The following is a 25,323-nucleotide window of genomic DNA, read 5'->3' as shown; positions in this document are numbered from 1 at the left end:
ATATTGGGGCCCACACTTGGACCATGGCCTCACTTATTGAACTGAGTCTTACTGGCAGCGAATATTTTTCTGGGTAAGAATTATTTGTAGGCTCGTTACATTGGTCACTATTCTTGTTGGTGGACTAGAGCACTTGGCAGGAGCAGCTTGAGGAAGGAGGGTTTACTTGGCTCAGTTTGAAGATATGGTCCGTTAAGGCAGGGGAGTCATGGTAGCAGGTGTGTGAGGCGGCTGGCAGCCTCGAATCCTTTGTCAGACCACAGAAAGATGGATGCTAGCGCTCTGCTTGCTTTCTCGTTTTGATTCAGCCTGGGACTCCAGCCCATGGGATGATACTGCCCACATTCAGGCTGCGTTTTCCATCTTCAGGAAACCTTTCTAGAAATGCCTTCATAAACATAGGTATATTTTTATGGCAATCCAGAGTCCGGTCAGGCCGACAGTAAGATTACCCATCCAGCTCGCCCTCCCCTCGTGTGAGACTGATTGCGGTCTTCTTTTCCTCAGATGACGTGTGCCATAGTCAGTAAGGGTTGAACCAGAACTAAGTTCTGTTATTTCTGTGTGCTGCACATTCATGATTTTGTCAACAGTGTACAGGATAGAGGATAGTCTTGTGAGCTGACTTTCCTGAGTGATGTGGTACCTATCTTGCTCTGTATAGGCTCACTCTGATGTCCACACAAGGCAGGGTCACTTGACACATTCCTCAGAATGTATATTTTTCATTAATTGATGCAGGGATATGTTCAGGTTCACTGAACTAGGGGCTGGGGAAATGGCTCCCTGGATAAAGTGTTTGCTTCACAACCATGTGTGGACTGCCGTTCCGATCTCTAAAACCCACATGAGGGCTGGCCAGGTTTAAAGACTAGCCTTGTTGTCCCACCACACAGGAGACAGGCAGGGCATCTCCGGGGCAAACTAGATAGATAGAATAGCTGAATTGCTGAGCTCTGGGTTCAGCAAGAGCCCCTGCTTCAGTAAATACAGTGGAGAATGATGAAGGAAGATGCCTGGTACCCCGACATGTGAACACGCAAACAGGCATGCATGCGTATATACATGAAAAAAAATAAGCAGATAAAATTTAAAGACAAATAACACAAAGTTCACCAAATGAAGTAAGTGGTTTCCTAAGTACAATGACAGTGATTATTTTGAAGTTTGGGCATAAAACTATGTTGAGACTTTGTGGCTACATCACACAGTATGGACAGAGTACAATAACTGCCCTTCTGGGGACTCGGCGTTCCTAGGCATCTGTTCTGAGGCTTATGGGGTGCTCCCGGGAAAGGACTGTTGTTCTCTTCTGACGAACTTGGGGGAAGCAATGCTATGAGAGACTAGGCAGCCTACCCAAGGCCCGTGAGCAAGTGTTCACCCGGGGCCTGAGCCCCTGAGCTAAGCTGCAGCCCGTGTGGAAAGGAACACATCTGTCCTTGGAGTCTGTGTCTACTCTGGGCACTTGCTGAGGCTGTAAAACAAGTGTGGTGAGCCATAAAAGGTCAGAGCCAGTTTTCTGTCAGCTCCTAGGAAGCTTCACATACACTTGTTGAAGTTTCTTGCAGAGCCGGCACCTGCCATTTTCAATTTTTTTATCAACAAGTACTGCATACAGAGGTCTTTTAGATTTATCTGTTTTTATGTTATGTGTGTTAGTGTTTGTCTACACACATGCATGTGCACCACACAAGTGCCTGGTCCCAGTGAAGGCTCCCATGGAACTGGAGTCATGGATGGTTGTGAGCACTATGAGAAGTCAGGAATCAGGGACGGGGTCCTCTGCAAGAGCAGCAAGTGCTCCTGACCACCGGGTTCTCTCTCCAGTTCCCACAGTGATTGTTAGAACAGAAACGGTCCTTGGGGCCAGGTGTAGCGGCTGTAATGCCAGCATTTTGGCAGCTGAGGCAGGATTGTGGATGTGAGGACAACCTGAGCTATAAAACAAAACATTCAACAAGAACCAGACCAACCAAGTAACAACACACACCAAGCACATGCTTGAGCGCGCGCACGCACACACACACACACACACACACACACACACACACACACTCACCTCTGTGGCCACCAGCCACATCTTTAGACCTGGGGTTTTTGGTGTGGTATGGGGGACAGTTAGAAGCACCCAAGGTCCAAACTGTTTTCAAGATGATACTAAAATCTTTGTTCCCCTTATACTGTTGCTCTGGGCTTTTCCAGAGGATTCATGACGTATGACTGCTTTGCCACTAATTAATTCCTGCTTGAATATTCTTATTTGAAAAAGGTTTAGGTTTTTCTAATATAAATACCAGAAGTTCTAACTCACACAAACAAACTCTTGGGGAATTGCCAAACCTTTGTTTTCTGTTTTTTGTTTTTGTTTTGGGGTAAGTTGTCTTACATTGCAGGCTGTTCCACAACTCCCTATTGGCTGAGGATAACTTTGAACTTCTAATCCTCCTGCCTCCACCTCCCAAGTGCTGCATGCACCATGGCCCATGCTCTCTGCTTCCTGACAGTGGACACAGGGCTGCCTCTGCTCCTGCCTCTGCGGCTTCCCTGCCGCTACGGACTGTCTGCTTGAACTGCGTGCTGATGGGAACCTTCCTCTCTGAAGTTGCTTTGGTCGGATATTTTGTCACAGCAGAGAGACAAGTGACTAATCCAGAAGGCAGACCATTCCCTTTTGGGGCATCTTATATGATGTTCCCAAACCCTGTGTTCAGGGAGAGTGTAGCCAAAGAGTATCCATTTGAAAAGAGCAGCCGCGTCCCTGTAATGTCCCTGTAATTGTTAATGAGGCTGCCTGAGAATGAGTGCCGGGATCCATTTCGGTGTGATTAGAACGAAGCACACTCCTTGCCTCACATCCACTCTGCTTCTCAGTCTTAGGAATTAGCTGTGTGTAGATTAAGTGTCCTTAATCAGACTGTCTTGAATCACAATGTGGAGTTTCTGCCACATTCCACAGAGGACTTGATTTTCCATTTCCCGTCTGTGATCACAGAGTGGTAAGTGGCTTCCCAGGAACCTTTGTGAAGAGGGCAGATAATGCAGAGACGGTGGAGGGGGTGGGGGTGCTGGCTGATTGATTAGAATCTTGTTTCCCGGAGGGATGGGGAGCCCAGGCCATAGTGCTCCTTCTTGGCAACACAGTCTCACAAATTGTTTCATCATTGATAGGATGGCTGCTGCCTAATTCTGTTGAACTAGGGTGTTCTTGCTGTGGGCATTCATTACTCCAGGGTGAGATCATTTAACTCTCTTAGTTGATTATTGGAGAGCTGGAGCGGTGATTTTAGAGGAGAAGGGTCCTCTGTGAGTTTTGAATTTTAGTGCCTGTGTTGTTTGCATGTGGCAGGCACTGGACCTTCCCAGTGCTACCCTCCTGGGCTTTGAGAGCCGTAAGTGACGGGATTTCATGTTCTCTGCTACAGTGACTTTTGGGGAGCGTGTTCACAATATTCCTAATCTCTGCTTACGGCCAGCTCCATTGTTTCCTGTCTGTTCATATCCCTTCCTTTCCTACTTCCAGGGTTAATTTGTACACTTGTCATCCTGGGGTCTTTGTTTTCCTGTCCCCATTGTGTTTGTGGAGTCCCTTCCCAGTGGGTTTGAGAACTCTGGGTACCTAGGGTGAAGAGTTTCACACATATTTGCAAAAGTAGAGGGGACTAGATTGAGTTCACTTGCCATGGAAGTCCTTGGTACCTGCTTGCTCCCAACACCATTTCTCCAAGTAAGACTTAAAAAAACTCCACAGAAGAAGACACTCTGACCAACACATACCACTAAATGAACTCAGAGATTCACAGGCAGCTGTCACTCTGTTGCTTGCTGATCCCAATAGGATCTGACTCCTCCCATGACTGGACGTCTCCATCAGATGCTAGCACAGATGCTGGGCTGGGTGGAAGCCTCGGGCTTCCATCCTCAAAAAAATTGTGTTTATTATTATGTGTGTGAGATGTCTGTAGGGGCACACCACAGTGTGTGTGCACACACGCGCACATAGATGGGGCAGAACTAAGATGAAGGATTTAAGACAGTCTTAGAGGGGACAGCAGATTAATGTAGGGAGAAATCGGGCAAGAAAGGAACTAGACATGAGAGCAGAATATAAACTATATAAAGATAGAACTACTCAGAATAATAAAGTGTATGGATTAAAGAGTAATAGTGTACATAGATTCATTTAATATCAAAAATTAAATTATCGGCTGGTTGTAGATTCTTCCTGGACCCTGGGAGGGGACTATTGAGGGGCTAGACCCCCCTTAGTCCTCGTTATGTACCATTTCTGGGTCCCTATGGAACTATGTGAAGAAAAATAGCCAAAGATCAAAAATTCGAGGCCAGGCTAGTCCTATGGCACAGGTAGGCAATCCCAGAACTTTCGAGGCAGAGGCAGGAGGATCTCTGTGAGTTTGAAGCAGAAGTCAAGGTCACAAGGCCATCCTAAGCTACATGAGGAGACTGAGGCAAGCCTGAGTTACATGACATCCCCTGCCCCCCTAGCATGCGTGCACACACACACACACACACACACACACACACACACACACACACAGCTCAGCTTGGTGTGATGGCTTCTTTTGATTGTAAGGAACTAGAAGACCCCCCTTTAACATAAGTGGCTCATTCTGTGGCTGGGGTCTCTGATGACAAGAAAAGCAGAAACCAAGCCAGGCACAGCATTGTCTCTGCCCATCCCTGACTGTAGGTGTGACAGCGTCTTCACCTTCCACTTCTGCCTGCCGGGCCTTCCCACCATGCTGGACTATCCCCCAAGTGTACTCCGGAATAAACCATTTCTTTATTGCCCTGTGTAGAAGGAACCACAGGCCCACCGGGCCCCACTGTGGTGAGCTATATATAGAGGGGTATGGGAGAGAGATAGAGACAGAGTGGTTCATGTCCTGTGGAGAGAGGCAGATATGAAGAGGTGACAGCATTGAGGAACAGGCTTGCCACCCAGGGCCATGGTCATGTCTGTGCCAGGGCTGCTGCCAAGAGCCATGTCTGGGCTGTGGTCCTACTGTACCCAGGGTCTGTGTTGATATCCATGGCCCATGTTGCCACCAAAGGCCACAAGGTTGCCCAGGTTCTAGGCCACCACCTGTGGCTGTGTTGGGGGGTCTGAGGGATATGCCAGCTGCTGGGATCATGTCAATCTGAGTGTCCTGCACTGCCACCCAGGACCATGGTGTCATCCTGGCTGAGCTGCTGCCTAAGGCCATGTCTGGGTCTGTGGCCCTACCACAGTCAGGATCTGGGTTGATGGCTCCTTTTACCATTGAAGGCCGTGAGGATGTCCAGGGTCTGGGCTGCCACCCATAGACATGGGGTGGATTGAGATAGACATGGGGTGGATTGAGATATAGACGTGGATGAGCCAGCCACCTGATACCCCCATCCTGGGCATCCCATCTCTCCTACGTTGTTCCTGTCTGTAGGGTCCTAAGTGCATTTTCATCATGGTTTAACATCTTTATACACCGGCCTCTCACTGCCACTTCTTGGGTTCCTCTGGGGGGACAGTACCATTTTCTGGATCTAGCTCACTCTCTCCTGGATTCTGTTTGTAGAGGGGCCGGTCATCTTCCTCGGCAAGCCCCTGTCTTAAGTATTGCAGAAGCCCTAAGTTAGCAGAGTCTGGTGTAGCTAGAGTTTTCCTGGTCCTGCCTGGCCCAGAGTCAGGACAAATCTCTCTCAGCCTCCAGTCCCACAGCTGCTCAGACCCAACCAAGCAAACACACAGAGACTTATATTACTTAAACTGTTTGGCCTAATGGCTCAGGCTTCTTGCTAGCTGTTCTTATATCTTAAATTAACCCATTTCTATTAATCTTTAAGTTGCCACATGGCTCATGGCTTACCGGTATCTTAACATCTTCTCATGGCGGCGGCTGGCAGTGTCTCTGTGCTTCAGCCTTCCACTTCCCAGAATTCTCCTCTCTCCTTGTCCCGCCTATACTTCCTGCCTGGCTACTGGCCAATCAGCATTTTATTTATACAGAGCGATATCCACAGCAGTCTGGCCCCTGGCAAAGGAGCTGCTGTCCCCTCAGCATGCCTTTTCAGAGTTTATTATTCAGTCCTGAAGATCTAGGCCCATTTTTGGCTCATCTTAGACAGAAAGTTACTTTAGCACTCAAAACATTTTAATTACATTTATTTATTCATTTGTATGTGTGCACATTCATGTCATGGTTCTTGTGTGGAGGCCAGAGGACAACTTGAAGGAGTTTTCTCCTTCCACCATGTGGCCTTGGGCTCAGGTCATCAGTCTTGGCAGCAAGCTCCTGGACCTGCTGAGCCATCTCACTGGCCCTACTCCAGCATTTAAAAAAAAAAGAGTTTCAGAGCAGACAGCCCAGGGCCTCAACTGAGGAGTGAAGACCTGTGTGTGAACTGAACATGTTGATTAGCTCTGGGCTGACTTTAGACAGAGGGAACAGCACGTGGACACAGGACTCTGTCTGACCTCGTGATAATTGGTGAAGCTGCTAGGGCTATTAATAGCAGCGACACGGATGACTTTCGTGGCGTCCACATAGAGAGCAGCCTCGGCTTCAGGCCCGGTCCTGTGTGGCCGGGACCTCACTTGACTCTTTTAACACCTAGTGAGACAGGAGTTACTCTTGTCCGAGAGACAAGAAGCAGGCACTCCAGACACTTCTAGATTTCCATTCCTCATGTCGTCAGATCCGCACCAGCATATTCAAAATGCAATCACTACTCATGCAAGACCACAGCACACAGGGCTCTTTATGGGCTGGCCAACTACTTCTGATGTCCTGGTCTGGGAAGATTTCTTCCTGGGTGCAGTTAACCTTATCTTCAGCCTGAAGGTTTGCTTCCAGGACCTTCTGTAGAGCTGGATTGGTGAACACAAACTGCTTAACTTTGCTTTTATCACGAGCTGTCTGTCTTTCTCCTTTGCTTTTGTGACTGATAGTTTTCCTGGCGATGGTAGTCTAAGCTAGAATATGTGTTCTTTTGGAGTTTGTAGAACGTCTGTGTAGGACCTTCTGGCTTCCAGGCCCTGTTGAGAAGTCCAATGGGTCTGCTTTGTATGTGACTTCATCTTTTCCCCTTGCAGCTGTTGGTATCCTTTCTTTATTCTGTCCATTTAGTGTTTTGATTATTATGTTTTGGAGGGTCTGTACTGTAGGCCTCTTATACCTTGATAGGAATTAGGCATCTTTTTCCTTAGATTGGAGAAATTTTCCTCTAAGATTTTGTTTAAAATATTTTCTATGACTTGGACCTAGGTTTCTTCTTCTCTTTCTTTACCTGTTGTTAATAGGTGCGGTCTTGTCATAGTGCCCCAGGTTTCCTGGAAGTTTTGTGCCTGGATTTTATTTAGATTTTTTTTTTCTGAGCTATCCATTTCTTCTACCTTGCTTCAGAGCTTGGAGTCTCTCTTCTAAGTCAGTCTGCTGGTGAGGCTTCCCCTGGCTTTTTGTTTGACCTCAGATTCTCTGTCTTACTCCAGCATGGCTCTTCTTCAGTGACTCCATTTCTTCATTCAATTCTCCTTTGAAGTCTTGAAATGTTTGCATTATTTCACTCAGCTGTTTGTATTTTCAAGGACTTCATTAAGGCATTTATTCATATCCTCCTTAAGGCCCTTGAACATATTTTATAATTGCTGTTTTGAAGTCCTTGTCTTGTGCTTCAGCTAAGTGGCTTTCTGGGGTGTGTTGCAGTGGTGGTTGCTGGCTTCTGGAGAAGGCATGTTGGTTCTTCATGTTTGTGTTTTCAATGGGACTAGTTATTGGAGTTCGGCATTTGTGGTGTTTCTTGGAGTAAATATCTCTGCTGGGTGGGTGTTGGTTCTTTGGTGGTTGTCAGCCTGACAGGTTGTGGATGAGCAGAAAGAGTTGTGGTCTTCAGTCTTGTAACCACTCTAGGTTTTAGGATTCAGATTCTGACTGGTCCCAAATTGAAGTTCTGATTGCAATTCTGAGTCCATACTCCCAGCTGTCCAGATTGTTGCAGTTGGGTAGGATTTAAGATAGTCTAGCTTGTGGTGAAGGGGACTGACTCTGGAAGTCTAAGTAGTACTTATTCCAGCTCCGTGAGGGTGGCAGGGGAAGAAGTAGTGATACCCTCTGTCTGGCCATGAATGCCGGTGGATTAGTCAGTGTTCTCTAGAGGAGCAGAACTGATAGAATGAATCTCTATATACTAACAGTGTTTGTTAGAATGGCTTACAGGCTGTGGGCCAGCTAGTCCAACAATGGCTATCCCCCAGTGGAAAGGCCAAGGACTCAACAGTTGTTCAGTCCACAGGGCTGGATGTCTCAGCTGGTCATCAGTGTGCATTGGAATCCCTAATAAGTACGTTCTAATATCAACAGAGAAATACCTCAGAAGCAGGATAGATAAACCTGCCAGTGAGAATGCAGGTAAACAGGCAGAAACAAAAGTCCTTTTATCAGAAGGTGTGGCCTAGATTCAGGGTGGGTCTTCTGACATCAAATGATCCTGATGGGGTTAGGGTGGGCCTTCCAACCTCAGCTCAATTGATCCAGCCAAGACTTAACCCTCTCGGCCATGCCTAGCTACTTGGGTTTTAGTTGATTCCAGATGTGGTCAAGGTGACATCCGAGATTAGCCATCACAGCTGGTGAGGCCCAAGGGAATGGAGATAGATTGGAAGGGTCGGCTGAGGTGTGCAGCCATAGCTGGACTTAGGGTTCATTTTACTCGCTTCCTGTGTAGAATGGAGGAGGGGAAGGAGGGACAGGCAGCCTCCCTGGGTCCCTGATGGGGAGCAGTATGTGGGGAGTCACAAAGGAATGGAGATGGCCTGGGGGTTTGGCTGAGGAAGGCAGCAAAGAAGGACTAGGGACCCTGGGTCTGCACCAGGAGGCTGAGTCTCAAGGACATAAGGACAGGCTGGAAAGGGGAGCTCTGTAAGCAGTTCTAGAAGAGCCGATACTTCAGCGTTCGTGGTGCAAAACAGTGAGAGTCCCTCATGAAGTTTCGCCTTTCTCCCCCACTTTGGGATGGGACAGCTAGTGAGAAGCCAAGACTGAATACACTTGGGAGTTTTGGATTCTGGCCCATCCGGTGAAGATTTTGGCAGCTTTCCCCCATTCCATGGTGTTACGGGTTTATTTTGGGAAAAATGAGTGTGACCTTCCTTGAAGCTGTAGCTAAAGGATGCTTAATAAGGAATTAAATTGTTGCCATAAAAAAAAAAGTCAAAAAAGGGAATAGTGGTTTTTTTTTTTGGGGGGGGGCCACGATTAAATACATCCATGTAAAACAAAACAGGATCCAGAAGAGACCTATTCTGTGACCATGAACCGTGAATGCCAGTTCACATCTAGCACACACTCGTAATTCCAGCACTCTATACTCAGAGGGAGGAGGTTCAGAAATTCAAGGCTAGCCTTGGCTGCAGGGAAAATTCAAAGCTAGCCTGGGCTACATTAGACCCTAACTTTAAAAAAGGAAAATATACGAATTGATGATATGTTTTATTTAACCCAGCACATTAAAACTTGTCATTTCATGTGTCCTGATATCAAATTAGACATTTTACAATTTATATTTTTTTGTACTAATCTCTGAACTACTGTTTGTATTTTGGGATTTTGGCATCTCATGGTTCACATAAGCCACATATGGCTGGTAAGCACTAGGATGTAGGGAAGGAGCAGAGGGCAGGCAATGCTGAGGAAGACCTTAGGATCCCTCCTAAGCAGAAGGATGCCTCGCCCAGTCACAGGCAGTCTCCAAGGCAGAACTCCCCACCAGGAGCAAGCGCTGCCAGCCGGCCAGCAGGCTCCCGGCCTCTGCCTGGTGACAATGTAGCCTTCTCTTTCTGGGACAAGTGTTGATAGGTTGCATTTGGGGTGTGAATAGAAATGTTTTTCTGCAGCTATACGTGTCTCAGCCATGAGTCCTTGCTCTGCTGCTCTTGTAGAGGACCCAATTCATCCCAGCCCCTGTATCAGGAAATTCAGAAATGGCTACACCAACTCCAGAGGATGCAACGCCCTCTTCTGGCTTCCATGGACACCCACACACATGTCGTATACTCATAGACACAGATACATTCACATACATAAAACATTTTTTTAAAAAACCCTTTTTGTTAGAGAATAAAATTTTTAAAAAGAGATTATTATTTTCACCAGGTTTCTTGTCTTATCACGATGAAAAGCATCTCTCTGGACCATTCTTCTCACCACAGCGTTCTACTTGAGCTCATCTCACGGCTTCTTCTTTTTTGATGAGGTCAAGGCATCAGGGAGGAACCTAGACCATTAAGGGCCCCTTTTAACAGCAAGGCTGAAGTGACTAATGAGCAGTCTGCTAAGACTTCCGAGATGCCACCTCTGCATCTGTGAAAAACAAATGGTCTATGTGTGCTGATGGCAGTTTTTTGGTTAGGTACTCAGGTATGTTTGGTCCGCTGTTTCTGTGCACCGAGTGAATCTGTATGTGAACATTCACGTAAAGCTGAAGCTACCTTTTTTTGGATCATGAGAACTCTGGTTCTGTTCACACTTGACTGAGTTTGGCAGTGTCTTCAATGATATGTACATGGAAGCATGCTGTTTACATGTGAGGAGATGCATCACAGGACGTAAGCTGTGTCTTTACAGGGAAGAGAAGGAGGTCTGATGGGTAGATGTTTGCTGGATGTCTGGAAAGCTCATCCGGACAACTGCCGTTTGTTACTGTGATAAACGTCATGGCCAACACTAACTTGAGGAATAAAGGCTTTTTATTTCAGCTTACAGTTGCTGACCACCATCCAGGGAAGCCGGGGCACAAGCTCAGGCCAGGGACCTGGAGGCAGGAACTGAAGCAGAGACGATGGAACGCTGCGGTCCAGGCTGCCTGCCTAGAGACGGCACTGACCACAATGAGCCAGGCTCTCTCACATCAATAAACAGAGAAAATGCCCATAGACATCACCACAGGCACTTCCTCGGCTGAGATTCCCTTTTCTCATAGGCTAGGTGTGTGACGGATTGGCAGAATTTACCAATGTAGCTCACAATCGGGCTTCATCTGCGGGTAGGAGTTGTAATCCCACAGAGAATGGATTTTACTCTGTCATAAACCTCTTTAAACTAGCTGTGTACTCAGTGAGATTTCACTTCCGTTGTTTATATTGTGTATATTTATATTCAGAAGTAAAAAATTCCCTGGAGACCTTTTAGACACAATGGGCAGTTCCTCACCGTACTGCGCTCCTGGTGCTGCGCTCCTGGGGGGACTGAGCCCCTGGGCACCTCTTCCTGGGACCGTTCCTGTTTCCATGTTCTGCTGTGTGGTGTGAAGATTCCCAGCTACTGTGTGCAGCCCTGATATTTCTATGAAGTTTTACACTCTTCCTCTGCCTTTGTGGTGATACCAGCCTCTGCTTTTCCCATGATGCTCTGTGAAGGATTCCAATTCCCAACGGCTTCTCGGTTCTGACTCAGCGTTTGTTCTTGCTGCCGTCTCATTTCCACGTGGGGGTCCAGTGTGGGAGCGGAGCAGTGAGGGTGGTGGGGTGGAGAGGTTTCCTGAGGTGCATGGTGGTGGCGGCTTCACACAGTATGAAGACTTGCAATGCCAACATTAAAAATGGTAGTCTCTGTTAGTGCATATTTTACTACACTTTATAAAGTTCCTAAGCTTCCCCCAAGCTGAATTGCTGATAGTGTCTCAAGACCAGTTATGGATTTTCCTTCTTAGCCTCATGGCTCATCTCCTTGGGGCCCAGAGTTCATGCCAGAGTGACTGCAAGTGTGTGCCGTGACCTTACTGTCATGACAGCTGGCCGTGAGCCTGTTCAGCACTGTGGGTTGCCCTGCTTGTGGGTGAACTAGCCTGGCACAGCTCCTGGTGTGGTGGAATTTACTGGGTAGGAAAGTCAATGAATAATTTGTATTGTGACACATGCTATAAGTAAATGGCTGGTGAGTCATGATGAGTACCCCACTGGGAACCACACAAGCTCATGTGCAAATTCAGGTTTTCATTTTTAAAAATAAAAGCAATCAAATAAATTAACATTTTATCTCATCGTAACATACTTCAAATATTATCATTTTAGTTATCTATATAAATATTTTTTACTTAAGTTTTTTACTTAAGTTTTGTCTTCTAATTTCATAATAAGTCTTTGGAATCACGTATCTTTAAAATGTATTATTCCTTTTTATTATATTTTAATTAATGTATTTAATTTGTTTTTTTGTGTGTGTGGGCACGGGCCTGTTATGGTCCATGTGTGCAGGTCAGAGGACAGTTTGTGGGAGTTGGTTCTCCTCTTCAACCATGTGGGTCCCAGGAATTGAACTCAGCTCGCCAGGTTTGGCGGTGGGTACCTTTGTCCACAGAGAGTCTTACCAGCCCGAATTAAATTTCTTTCTCTTTCTCTTCCCTCCCTCTCCCATCTCCTCTCCACCCACACCCCTTTCTTTCTGCTGATGATTGAGCCTAGAATCCTGCATATGGTGGGTGAGCACTCTGGAGTCAGGGTGTATCTTTATATCTTAGCTGTACGGGGCTAATGGCTACTGTTTTGAGCTGTACAGATAGAGAATGAGGAGAGAGAGAGAGAGAGAGGGAATGGATGAGGAGTTGCTATATCTCATAATAATTCAGTGATGTAACTTGTGAGTCTCTTACCACTTTTTCAATCCCCACTCCCAAATTTCTTTTAAGCACATGAAATTTAAGAATATGTTCCTAGTCCTGATGCTAGCCGGCAAAAACCTTAATAATGGAGTGTTATGTGTTGTGTGTGTGTGTGTGTGTGTGTGTGTGTGTGTGTTGTATATGTGTGTGCCTGTGTGTATTTCGTTAACGTTATCTTTGTCACTTTGAAATGAAGCCTTGAAATGAATTTTAGAAGCAGTTAGTTGTCCCTTGCCCAGCCCAGCCTCTGAGGCCTGACTTACTCCGAGTCCTCTGTACCATCTCTATGCTACTAGGGCCCGGATGTAGCAGTAGGGGTTTGTAGAACTGGACACACACGTATCACTCTGAGCCATGACTTTCTCAGTCCTTATTAGATATCAGGCGGAGGTATGGATCCAACTTCTCAAACTTTCCGTGTAACGGTTAGTCTGTAACGGAAAAAGCTTCTCTGGCCCCAGCCTTTCTCGTGTTGATGGGCCAGGTATTGTGAGGACGTGAGGATGAAAACCATGCTTGGGAAGTTCAGGCTTGGCTAGTGCGCCATGCCTTCCCTCCTTCCCCCCTCCCTAATGCCTTCCCTCCCTCCCGCCTTCCCTCTCTTCATTTTTAGAAGCTTGGATTTTTAAGTGGTAAGATGATGGAAGTCTGAATTTTAAAAACCCTCTAATGAAAGTTTTAACTTGCTCCAGAAATTTCAAAATGACACCTATTGCAGCCAAGGGCTGCAAACAATGTTAAAAAATCGAATTCCTATTCCTTCTGTGTACATTGAAAAGCTTCACATTGAGAAATGATTGATTTTAGTGTTTCACTAAATTGGGTCTACTACAAAGCTCGGCAGATTGATGTTATAGAAACAGCAGTCTTAAAGGAACTTATATATTTTAAAAAGCTTTGGGTGAACAGTGTGATTATCAGCTTCACCTGTGAGAGAACTTGCCCAGGGAGGTGGCGTCTCCCTCACACCAGGCTCTTTGGTATTGACAGATCCATTAGCGAGTATAATTAGAAAAGCAGAATCGGACTTGGAATAATTAGGTTAAAGTCACAAATGATTGCTGGACAGAATAATAGGTGTCGTTATTGCTGCTCCGTGATGGAGCTGAGGGAAGCGAGCATGGCTGTGTGCTGAGATGTCTCTTCTGTGTTGGGGAGATTAGCGGTTATCCAGAATCAAGTTCAGAACAGCCAGGCATTGCTTAAGTTCCTCTGAAAATGCCTGAAGAGCTTCATTTCCATGGGGGAAGTGTGCTGCAGAATGTTTGGCTAAACAGAAACATAGTCATAATAAAACCAGAACCAACTATGTCCCAGGAGTGTTGAGAAATATGTGGCTTTGTGGGTTAGGATTCCACATGTTTTCATTCTTTATCTTTCTCTTAACTCTTGGGACAATGGTAAATTTATTTATAAGGAAAACATTGCTTACTTTAAGAGATTTCCCGGCCATCGAGCAACCCCAAGTGCTTTTCGGCAGAGACGTGATGTTAGAAAAGACTACTGTTGGTAAATCAGTCAGGGAAACACCAGATTTCCAAAGGGATTCAGATATAATTATGAGGTTCTAAACTCTCTTCCTCCTGATGCAGGAGTGGTGTGGGGGAGGGGAATCGGGAGACAGATGTCATCAGTTCCACAGCAATGTCCTTAAAGCCGTGGGGGCTCGGGAAGATTAGACAGGTGGGCTCCCTGCTCAGCACCCTTGCCTCTCAGAGTCCTGGCTGATGCCCACGCTGAGTGACAGCAGGGTGAGGTCAGAGGCAAGGATAGAGGAGGGGTCCATATTCCACACTGTCAAATGCCCCAGCCCACTCGGAAGTCTACCGGGTCTTGGTTTGAGACATAAGGGGTTGAAAATTCAATGGTTAATATTATGATTTCTGACTTCTCAAAATAATTAGAAGTTCTGGGGGAAATAGATGCAACTGGAACTCAGGCATCTTTATATTAATAAGCAAAACTCACCAGGACTCATACAAATATTATATATTTTCTCAGAAGTGGAATCTGGAAGGTGTGTGTGTGTGTGTGTGTGTGTGTGTGTGTGTGTGTGTGTGTGTGAATTTTACATGAAAATAAAAAGGGACCATGAGAGGAGGAGGAGGAAGAGTCCAAAGGAAGGGAGCAGGGGGACAAGAGGGACAGATAGAAGGAAATATTTGGGGAATGGAAGAGGATCAGGGAGGGGGGGGGATGAAGGAGGGCAGTGTGGGGGTGATTAAGAACCAAGTATAGTGATACACATATATGAAAATGTCATGGGGAAACAGGGCTTTGTATGATAACCAACCAATTAACTTTGAAACTTTTGTGCCATTGGGCCCACATGCCCATCGGGAGTACTCAGGCCTGAAGGACAGAGCACAGTCCCCTGGGTCCAGGCTTTGACTCCATCACTCTTCTCCTGACCTCTGTTTACTGTCTGGACCCCAAGGCCCCCTTGGGTTCTGTACCAGACCGTCTATGTAATGGTGACTCACTTCTGCAACCCAGCACTTGAGAAACTGAGACAGGAGGATCACCATGAATTCACCATTAGCCTGGGCTGCAGTTTGAGGCCAGCTTGGGTCACACAGTGCAGGATTTTTGTAGTGGATGTTAAGATCCTGTAGCTGAGGCTCTGCTCCTGCAGATGGGAGAAGCCAGCAAGAGTCAGCTCTGCCATGCGTGGGGCGGCCCAGAGGAGAGGGGCGTCAGTGGCAGGCATGGGTGTCCAGTCTAGGTGAGGCCTGAGGTCTGATCACTGTAGGAGTGACTGAGGAGTGAGACGGATTAGAAAGAGGAAGGGGGCTGTGACCCTCCTCAGGGTGCTGCCCTCCCGGTGCAGGTGGCATGTCCTCTTGCTGGAGAGAAGCAGTGGTTGGCACAGCCTTATCAGCCCCTTGTCCTCAGCATGTGACAGACAGTGTACCAAGAAGCGCCACCTTGCAATGTAGTGGCCTATGAGTCCAGTTCCAGAGTTGGGGTCCTGATCAGAGGTCAGGAATCCAAAGTGCTAACACGTGGCAGCCTCACACGTGTGGGATTTGTCATCCAGAGATCGTCCTCACTTTCCCTCCCGTGTTCTGCTCTGGTCTCTCTATTCCCTGGGAGTCTCCTGGGAGTCTCCTGTGCTCCTAGGTGACAGTGAGAGCTTCAGAGTTCTCTGCAGGACCATGCTGTAAGCAGGATGTGGCCAGGTGAGCAGCGGTGGGCGGAGCCCTGCCCCTCTGCCCGCTCTGCCCACCATATAGAGTCAGTCCTTAGTCCCAGGTTGGCTGTGCCTTTGACAAACTCTTCCCATTCACTTTGAAAACATTTATTATTCTATCCGTTGCTACTTTTTAGTTAGAAAATATCCCTTAGTTTTCAGCTGGAGATAATAAAATCGCTTTACTAGAGTCAGAAATTCCTTTCCCAAATGCCTATCCAAGATCTTCATTTCATAGGAAAGGACCCATGAGATGAGGAGGGAGTTCTGTTGTTTATCCAAGGTTATATAACCAGCAATAAAACCAGGCAATTGTTACAAAACAGAATACTAGGGAGATTACTCTGATTGCCTGGGTAGAAATAGTCCATCAGCTGTAATCTCTATGTCCATCCGAACAGATCAACCATTCCTTATTTTTCTAATAATATTTAATAGCTATATTTTTCCAGTTTTTCCAGTAATAACATTGGGGGACTGGTAGCTTTATAAAAACTAGGCTTTTTCAAAATTTATTTTATTATTTTTGATTATGCGTATGTGTGTAGGATTGTGTGTGCGTATGTGCCCTTGAGTGCAGGTACCCATGACAACCATAAGAGGGCATCAGATCCTCTGGGGCTTCAGCCTCTTGTGGGAATTGAACTCCAGTCCTCTGTGAGAGCAACATGGGCTCTTAACCAATGAACCATCTCTCCAGGCACGAGAACCAAGAATTCTGCTTTTGTATCTGTAGGTTAAGGTTCAAATAGAAACATGAAATTAAGATCTTTAATCATATTTATAGTATAAGCCTTTTGTATTACACTGTAACTGTTGAGACTCATTTTTAACCACTTGTTTTTAAAGTAATAAATTAGAGGACTGGGCTGTTAAAAGTGCTAAAAAAGTGCACTCAGCTAAAAGTGATTGCCTAGCATGCACAAGGCCCTGGGTTCTAACCCTAGGTAACATAAAACATTAATTTAAAAAGTCATTAAAACTTTTAAAGTAGTATTTCATTTGTGTGTAAAGAGGATAGTGCAGATGCCTTATTAATCCTCCGTGAAATGGTCTGTGCTGATCACAGTAGTTCTGAAAGTGTCATAAATACCTCAGCCCTACTACCCTGCTCTTATTATAATCTGTCTCCACTGTTAACATCTGAAGAAATATTATTCATCTCTATCCATCCATCTATGTTTTTAATGTAAGAGTAACCACACAGTAACGGGCATCTTTGTTTTTTAACATAGCAGTGCACTGTGGACACATTCTCATGAGTATGTGACAGACTTCTTCACCTTTGACTCCTTATGGGCTTCATCACTTGGACGTCAGACATTAACTAGTCCTCAGTGAAGAACTCTTTGGCTCCAAGTTCTTGCTTTTAGAACGACATTATTGGAAATAGCTTTGCTTATAAATCCACTTTTTAATGGTTAATTTTCTGCACTATTTCTCATTTTATTTTAAAAAAGTTCAATCCTTTATAAAAAAGGAAGAAAGCATGGCATGGGGGCTATCATATATAGTTCCATCACCAGGTCCAATAGGCTTGGCTGGGTTTCTGTGGGTCCCACTCCCAGCCTTGTTTGTGGATTTTAAAATAGCTGTAAGCCACCCACACTTTGTTTGTGCGTATCTTGATATGTATTTTCCAAGATGAGAGTGTTTGTTTTATATATCATCGTTTGTTGACTGAACTTCATCAGTATTTTCGGCTTTGTCTCATCTTCCAAGCTGCCTGCTCACACTCTGAATTGTTTACTCCAGCCGGGGTCTTGTTAAAGAGTAGGGTATGAGGTGACGCCCCCAGCCGTTGTGGGCTGCTCAAGTTTGTCATGGTAGATTAGGAATCAGGAAAATAAGCCAAGGGAGGTTGGTTGCTGGAGTAGGGATGCAAGGTGTAAGGGCTGTTGGTTGGCCCATGCTGTTCAAGTGCCATGCCCTGGAGGTGCCATGCAGAGGGAGGAGGAAGCCAAGACATCCAGGATGTCCCAAGGAGGAATCTGGAAAGTCAAAGATGGTATCTTGTAGGTTAGCCATGTCAGAACTCATGTAGATGCCTCTACAGTGAGAGGCTGCCCCCCATTGAGGGTGGCTCTGTGCTCCTTGCTACTGGGATGACTTGGTGACCATCTTAGCCCCACTGTGTGGTTGTGGCTCATCTGCTCCTTCTGTATGTCCAGTCCTAGGAGTTCTACAAGTGATGGAGATCCTGGACCGAGTGTCTGTGCACTAGGGGATTAAAGGCACTTTACCCTCTTGTGAGAGTCACTCCATCAGCTGTGATAACCCTGTCTGCTTCCACAGCAGGGGCATTATGGAAGTGAAACCAGACTCTATTACTCTAATAGAAGCAAAAATATAAAATAAATAGGAATAAACTTAATAAATATATAATATCCATGTGACAAAACTTTAATATGATCCAGAGGGACCAAAAATACAACTCAGGTAAAGGTGGTGCTGAGCTGTGTGTGGATAGGAAGCTATAGTATGGTGAAAAATATCCACTCTCAGTTAAGCTATAGTTTGAATACAATTCAATAAAAATATCAGTACTTTTTAGGGGGCTAAGGAGAATTTGGGTAGCTGATTAAAAATGATTTTGAAAATGAAATTAAACAAGGTTTAGAAAATAAACAGGGAGACAGAAAAGATTCAGGAAACAGAGCCAAAACATTCTTAAGAAACTAATGTGATGAAAAATAGTGCAGCACACAAATAAGTTAAATTATTATAGTAACAAACAAATATAGTCATTAATGACAAAAGTCACCTCTTAAATCAATGAGAAAAAAATAGGTAACTTTGGGGGTCTTGAATTCATAGTGTATGTTTTGCACAAGATAAATCTGAAATATATTTAAGATTTACATGCAAAAATATGATGTATTATAAAGCATTAACAGAAAAGTTGTTATATATTCCAAGGCCTTTCTGCCATAGCAACATGAGAAACTGTGAAAACCCACTTTTGCAAAGTCAAAAGGCAAATGATGAATTGATGAGAGACATTCCCATCCTGTGTTGGTGACTAAGTCACCTAATATATAATAGTTCCCATGGTCCAGTAGGAAAATTGATCAGTAATCCAATAAAAACTGGGCAGAGCACCCACAGCTCATAGAAAAGGATATACACAATTTAAATATGAAGTGTTTTGTAAGAGAAGCTACAAATGGCATAGTAAGAAGTATAGATTGCTACCACACAGGGAATTTTTCCCTTTTCCCTTTCTTGTTATGACATTATCCAGGGCATGGGAAAGAAACTTTTATATATTACCAATGAGAAGCACACCCGTACTTCTTTATAAAAGAAATCTGACAATATCTGAACACGTTATAGTTTGTAACTCAGGACTTCCTGTCTTTTGCTTGTTTATTTTGGGATGTGGTCTCACTATGTACCCCATCTGGCCTTGAATTCACAACCCCTCTGCCTCAGCTTCCAGAGTGCAGGGATTATAAGCATGCACTATAACTCAGTTTTAGAAACATATTTTCTAAATGCATTATATGTATATACATGTTAAATCATGTAGGAATGATATTTTTATTAAAGCCATATGGAAACAAAAGCTTTTATAACCAATGATGTAACACATAAGCAGATCTATAAGAAATAAACCAAGAAGTGCTCCATGCACTTGGGAGGCTGAGGCAGGAGGATCACTGAGTGTTTGAGGCCAACCTGGTCTGCAGAGTGAGCCCTCATGTCATGGAACCAAACCAAACCAATTGTCAACCCGGTGCCCAGCCTAACAAGGTGCTTTTCTTATGGATCACTTGGTAGCAGCACAGAACAGTGTATGGCGGGTGTCTCAGGTTGTTCTGGTGTTTATACAGAAGGGGATAGATAGGCAGGCCTGTCGTGGACGAATTAGCAATTGTCAGTGCATATCTAATAATAATCGTAGCCTCTGCCTCTATGGAAAAAAGTGAGGCAGAGGGCTTGGATGTAGCCTTTCCACTGCGTACAAGTTCTCACCATTTGACTTTTAGACCTTGTCTACCCTGCTCATATTAATAAATGGGCTGGAGAGGAGGCTCGGCAGTTTAGAGAGCATTCTTTTATTGATGTCTTCAGATGAGGTGGAAGAAGACAGCTGCTTATAAAGTCTGTGGAAGGCTTATCTGGGAAGAAGTGACCCAGAAGGTCCTCAGCAGGGCAGAGGGAGAGGGACTTAAGGTTTGGAGGACGGGCCTCTGATCAGCCTCTTTTCTCCCCACTCTAGCGGAGCTGCCGAGGTCTTCGGCCGTGAGGTTAGCCTCTCTTCGGGACCTGCCTGCCCAGCTCCTGGAGCTGTACCAGCAAGGCTTCTCGCTGGCTGCCCTGCACCCCTTTGTGCAGCCCACGAACAGGCAAGAGAAGATGTTCCTCGAGCACATCTTTAGGGCCATCCTGGTCAGGAAAACCAACAGGTAAGGACCCAGCACTTAGCCCCATGTCCTGTGGAGACTAAGGCATCTGAATGTAGAGAAAAGGAGGATGAGATGGGTTTGTATGCTGTCCCCAGGGCCCTGCCTTCTGACAGGTAAGCCAAAAACCATGGCACTCTGTGGCAAGAAACAAGTGCCATGTCTGACTGCAAGTAGAATTCAAGTTGTTATCTCCTTTAATTTATGGGTGAAACTCAGCTAGAACAATGTCTTCTCTGCAGAAGCATGCTCCCAGAATCACACAGCCAGCAAAAATATAATAAAACCATAAATCTGAAAAGCCACAGTTGGAAACAACATTTTATTAAAGGCTTTATACAGACTCAATGTTTCCCTCCAAAGTTTAGAACTACTTCAAAAATTTGAATTCACCAAAAGTTCTGTTAATTACCTCTGAAGAATATATCTTCTCTCCCACCCCCACCTTCCACCCCATGCCCACTACCTCCCGCCCCACACCCCCTATCTCCCAACCCCCACCCCACACCCCACACCCACACCCCACACCTCCACCTCCTACCCCATACCTCCCACTCCACACTGCCCCCCTCCCACCCCACACCCCATACTGTCGTTGGGCTGGTCCTGATTTTAACTTTCCAGATGTTTTGAGGATGTTTTCAGGTTGGTTTGTTTAGTTGAGTAATACTTTTACATTTGACTTGTGCCTGAGTGGGGAAAGAGATGGGCTTAGTCTTTCAAAAGGATCAATGCTCGTTTTAAATGCTTAAAAATAATGATAAAAGCAGAAAGTACAGTAGGTCTAGCTGCTTTTATCATAGTAAAATTTGAAGCTTGGTGTGGTGGTAGACAGTGATCCCATCACTTAGAAGGTGAAAGCAGGAAGGTCAGGAGTTAAAGGTCTAGCCTCAGCTACACAGTGAGTCCCAGGCCAGTCTCTATTACAAGGGACTCCAGCTTAGTGAACACGTGAGTAAATAAATTGAAGTTTGAGAAAGGAAATCGAACTTACCCTCTGGCCAACTGTCTTGGAAGGAATGGGCAACAAGGCTTGTGTTTTAAAGGAAAGGGTGTAGGTGAGTCATGTTCATCTTTGTAAAAGTCACTTTGTGGCAGACACCACATTGGCCTAGCATAGTCACAAGGGAGCATATGGGGCATGAGGTGACATGCCAAGATGGACTTCTCTCTATTTCATAGCAGCTTATCAGGCTCTGGGCCCTGAGGTAGAGCTTGTTTTTATGACAGCCCTGGGCCGCTGTGTTGTTTGTGAGGTGACACTGTGCAGTGTCTGTGTTTTACACTTGTTTCTTTGTGTCCATTGGATCAATATCTGGTATAATCACATGAGGAAATGATTCTGGGAACCATGGTAGATTTAATTTACACAGACACACAGGATGTGCATGTAATGTCAACAGCTTATGTTAACTGAGCCTTCATTGTGTGCTACATGTGATAACTATAATTTTGTCTGCATCATTGGCTCATGAAATGGGAACCCTGGCTTGCTCCTAGTTTTGTAGGGTAGAGATCCTGAGACCATGCAGCATGACCACAGTCCAAATTGAGAGTCCGTATTAAGCTACCAGCAACTGCCTGGAGAGAAACTCTTCTCACACAGCATCCTCGGATACATTTTACAGGGAGCTTTTAAAGGCAAAGAATGGAGGAAATCTATGTCCTGGTTGGCAGTTGGAGGGGGGAAGTAAAGCAGGCAAGCAAGCAGTTTAACAGAAGCCAAAAATACGCACTTAGCTGGGGCGTTTTGACCCGGAGTTTCTAGAACAAAGTTGGTCACTTTCACAGCAAGGGTAGGAAAAGTGGGGAGTTTTCACAGTGGGGGGTGGGGTGGTGGTGGTGGTGGGGGTAGAAAAAGGATGGCTCAGTTTCAGCTTAAACTAAAGATCTTTCCAGCTGAGACAAGATAGAGCAAGCTTTTCCCTGTCACATGAGGACACCAACTCCCATGCCTGCATTCTTAGCTCTAGACGATCTTAGGGGAGGGTCTTTCATCCCCACTACCCTCCCATTTTACTCATCAGCCTTCAGAGAAAACAAAATTTTGAAAGGGAATAAACAAAACAGCCTCACTATGTGTTGCATAAAGCACCGCTCAAGGCTGCTGTTTGTTAGGCTGGGTCTGTTTGTCTTGGCGTTTAGAGGAGACAAGACCCTGGGGTCTTCTGTGTGCTCTGCTGTAGGAGGTGATGATAGCCCAGGACCTGGATGAAGTATGTGTATTACAAATGCACTGAAGCAAATATGAAGACATGCCTCTTCCTCTTTCTACACCCGGAGTAGCACTCCCAAGCTAATTTGTCTTCAGATCTCCTGGGGATGCTGTTAAATAACATTCTGGTTCAGCATGTCTGAAGTCAGGCCTGAGATGCTGCATTTTCCGTGTGGTCCCATTCCAGTGTGGTCCCAAATGATGCTGCCATGGCTGCTCCATGGACCACACTTTGAGTAGCAAGGGTGGAGAGGACCTGACTCATTCTTATCTATCACTCACACTGTTAGGGCTTACTGCTCTTCTCTCTGGGGCAGCTTTAGGTACAGAGAAAAGTAAAGAAGGACCCAAGACTCCTGGTTGGAGGGCCCATGTTCCAGGTTGCATGTGGTTCTCTGGCAAGGGATTGCTGGGGAGTATCAGTGGAATCACTGTATACTTAACACAGTGAGAGGTTTATAACAGATGATTTGCCAGGTGTGTTCAGTCACATGATCAGATGAGCCGGACTATGATGCCACTGTTTAAGAGCAAACCTCATCTCCATTTTGTCCCTTACAAGCCAGCCAGGACAGCCAGGGGGGTAGACAGAGAAGAAGAAAATAAAGTTCTTAAGATGAAGACACTGGTGTGTGGGAGCCTTTTTCCAGTGGTGCTGGTGCCCTCTCTTAGAGCTCGTTCTCTGCCCCAGGATGCCCACTCCACTGTGTCATTGGCTCTAATGCACAGTCCATCGCCTGGGTAAGCTGGTACAGAGAAACATTAACTTTGTGATGAGTTTTTGGAACCGATTTTTTTTTTTTAAGAAAGCTGCAAAAAATCTGACAATGCACCAAGTGAAACAAAGAAACCTGGCCAGAGGGTCTCCCTGTTTCCATCCCAAATGGTGTTGGGCAGGAGGAGGTGATGGCTGAAGCAGGGTCCTAAGAAGTACTCTTAAAGGTGCTTTCCTCTCCTGGGCAATGCAATAATTGTATGTTTCTGTATCAGGGACCCACACACACACCACCACCACACAACTACAAGCAAGCAAACAAAAAACCCTCGAAGCTCTGTATCAGCAGGTCATTGAGGAAATAAAAACAGAAGAAAGCTTACATGATTAATTTTTAACATGAACAGATAAAGCAACACTTTTAGCAAAGACTGCCAATGTCTGACACCATAAATACTGTTAAGTGAAATTATTTAGCTCTGGAAAAGGGAGTGAGTGCCTAGTTAATATTTTCCAAGTAGGGCACACTGACAGATTTAGGGAAACTGTCTGCTTTACTCTGCATCCAAATGAAATGTACTGGCAAAAATACCACTGAACAGCTAGTTGAAATTTGGTAAACCTGAAGCATTTGAGAGGTGAATACAAAGATTTTGGCAACTAAGTGGACTTTGGGGGGTGGGTATGCAACAATATAAACAAAACAGGACAAAACAAAACAAAACAAACAAAAACCCAAGCTTATATCCATCCATACCCCCATCTATATCCCATGCATATCCCCATCCACCCATCCATCCCCATCCATTCATCTATCCATCCATCCATTCCCCCATCCATCTATCCATCCAACCATCCATTCCCCCATCCATCCATCCATCCATCCATCCATCCATCCATCCATCCATCCATCCATTCCCCTATCCATCCATCCATCCATCCATCCATCCATCCATCCATCCACCCACCCATCCATCCATCCATTCCCCCATCCATCCATCCATCCCCCCATCCATCTACAAACACCTACTAAGGTTGCAAGAATATCATAGGTGTCCTTTATTTCTAGACCATCATGACAAGCAGACATTACAAATAAAGCAAGTCAGAATTTTTTTTTGTTTCCTAGTGCATATAGCAACTATCTATACATTATACTATATTTTATTAAGTATGAAGTAGCATTATGTTTTTTTAAATGCACACACCTCAATTTAAAAAGTAGTTTATTGCAAAACAATGCTAATGATTATATAAGCTATTAGGAAAATGATGTCAGTAGATGGGCTCAGTACAGTTGCCACAAACCTCTGGATTTGTAAACCATGGATTACCTGCAAAGCATGATAAAACAAAGGTCCCGGGGGCTTCTTGAGACATTGTTCCAGGAGCTGTACCTGGGGGAAGGTAGAGGGCTCAGTTGGATATAATAGCACTTGCTTTCCAGGGAGCAACTGTCTGGTGGAGAAATTTCTCATGACATATCTGTCATGTCACCCTTCTACTGAAAGAGAAATTAGATTTTAACCTGGGCCTTATATCCTTAGATGTTTTTAAATTTTGTCTTTGTATTTTGTGTGCTCACTGTGAATATGCACATGTGGAGGCCAGAAGATGGCTTGAAGGCGTTGGTTCTGACCTTCTACCATGTGGGTCCCATGACTCAAATTCAGGCTATCAGGCTTCACAGCCTTTCCCTTCTGAGCTGCCTTACTGCGCCTGGGCTTTACTTCTTTGGGCACACATAGGAATACTGAGCATGAGGTTGGAAGAGTTTATGTAAGTCTTAGAAGGGAATGCTCTGCAGTGCTGTTTGGGTAACTGGGGAGCATCGATACCAAGTCCCCCCAAAGGCAGTAGTCAGTAGTGACAATGCCTTTGAAGCCCACCATTTGACAGATTTCACTTAAATCCACAAAACACTATCAGATCTTTTCTTTTGAAAGTCATGTTAATTGCTGTTACATTTCAAGGTGGCAGGTCAAACTGCCTACATGTGTTGATTGTTCTTCAGCTAGTGTGAAATCAAAGTCAGTTCCTTGGAAAAGTGACTCCAGCAGGAACATGTAATCTTGAGTAAGTGGAAAGACTTACTTCTTTCTTAAGACCACTTAGTGGTTTTTAACACACAGTATAGTTG

General features: G+C 45.2%; 1 protein-coding gene across 1 annotated transcript in view; it reads left to right on the top strand.

Moving 5' to 3' along the window:
* The window catches only part of Rftn1 (raftlin, lipid raft linker 1), a 196,992-nt gene that overhangs the window by 64,214 nt on the left and 107,455 nt on the right, over nucleotides 1-25,323 (top strand). Inside the window, exon 3 of the mRNA XM_059281590.1 lies at nucleotides 20,070-20,256. Within this exon, the coding sequence (XP_059137573.1) occupies nucleotides 20,070-20,256 (187 nt within the window). The remainder of the gene's footprint in view (nucleotides 1-20,069; nucleotides 20,257-25,323) is intronic.

This window comes from Peromyscus eremicus, chromosome 16_21 (genome assembly GCF_949786415.1).
Source record: "Peromyscus eremicus chromosome 16_21, PerEre_H2_v1, whole genome shotgun sequence".
Classification (NCBI taxonomy): Eukaryota; Metazoa; Chordata; class Mammalia; order Rodentia; family Cricetidae; genus Peromyscus; species Peromyscus eremicus.
Note: the sequence above shows the minus strand (reverse complement) of the source record. Positions and strands in the feature narration are given on the sequence as shown.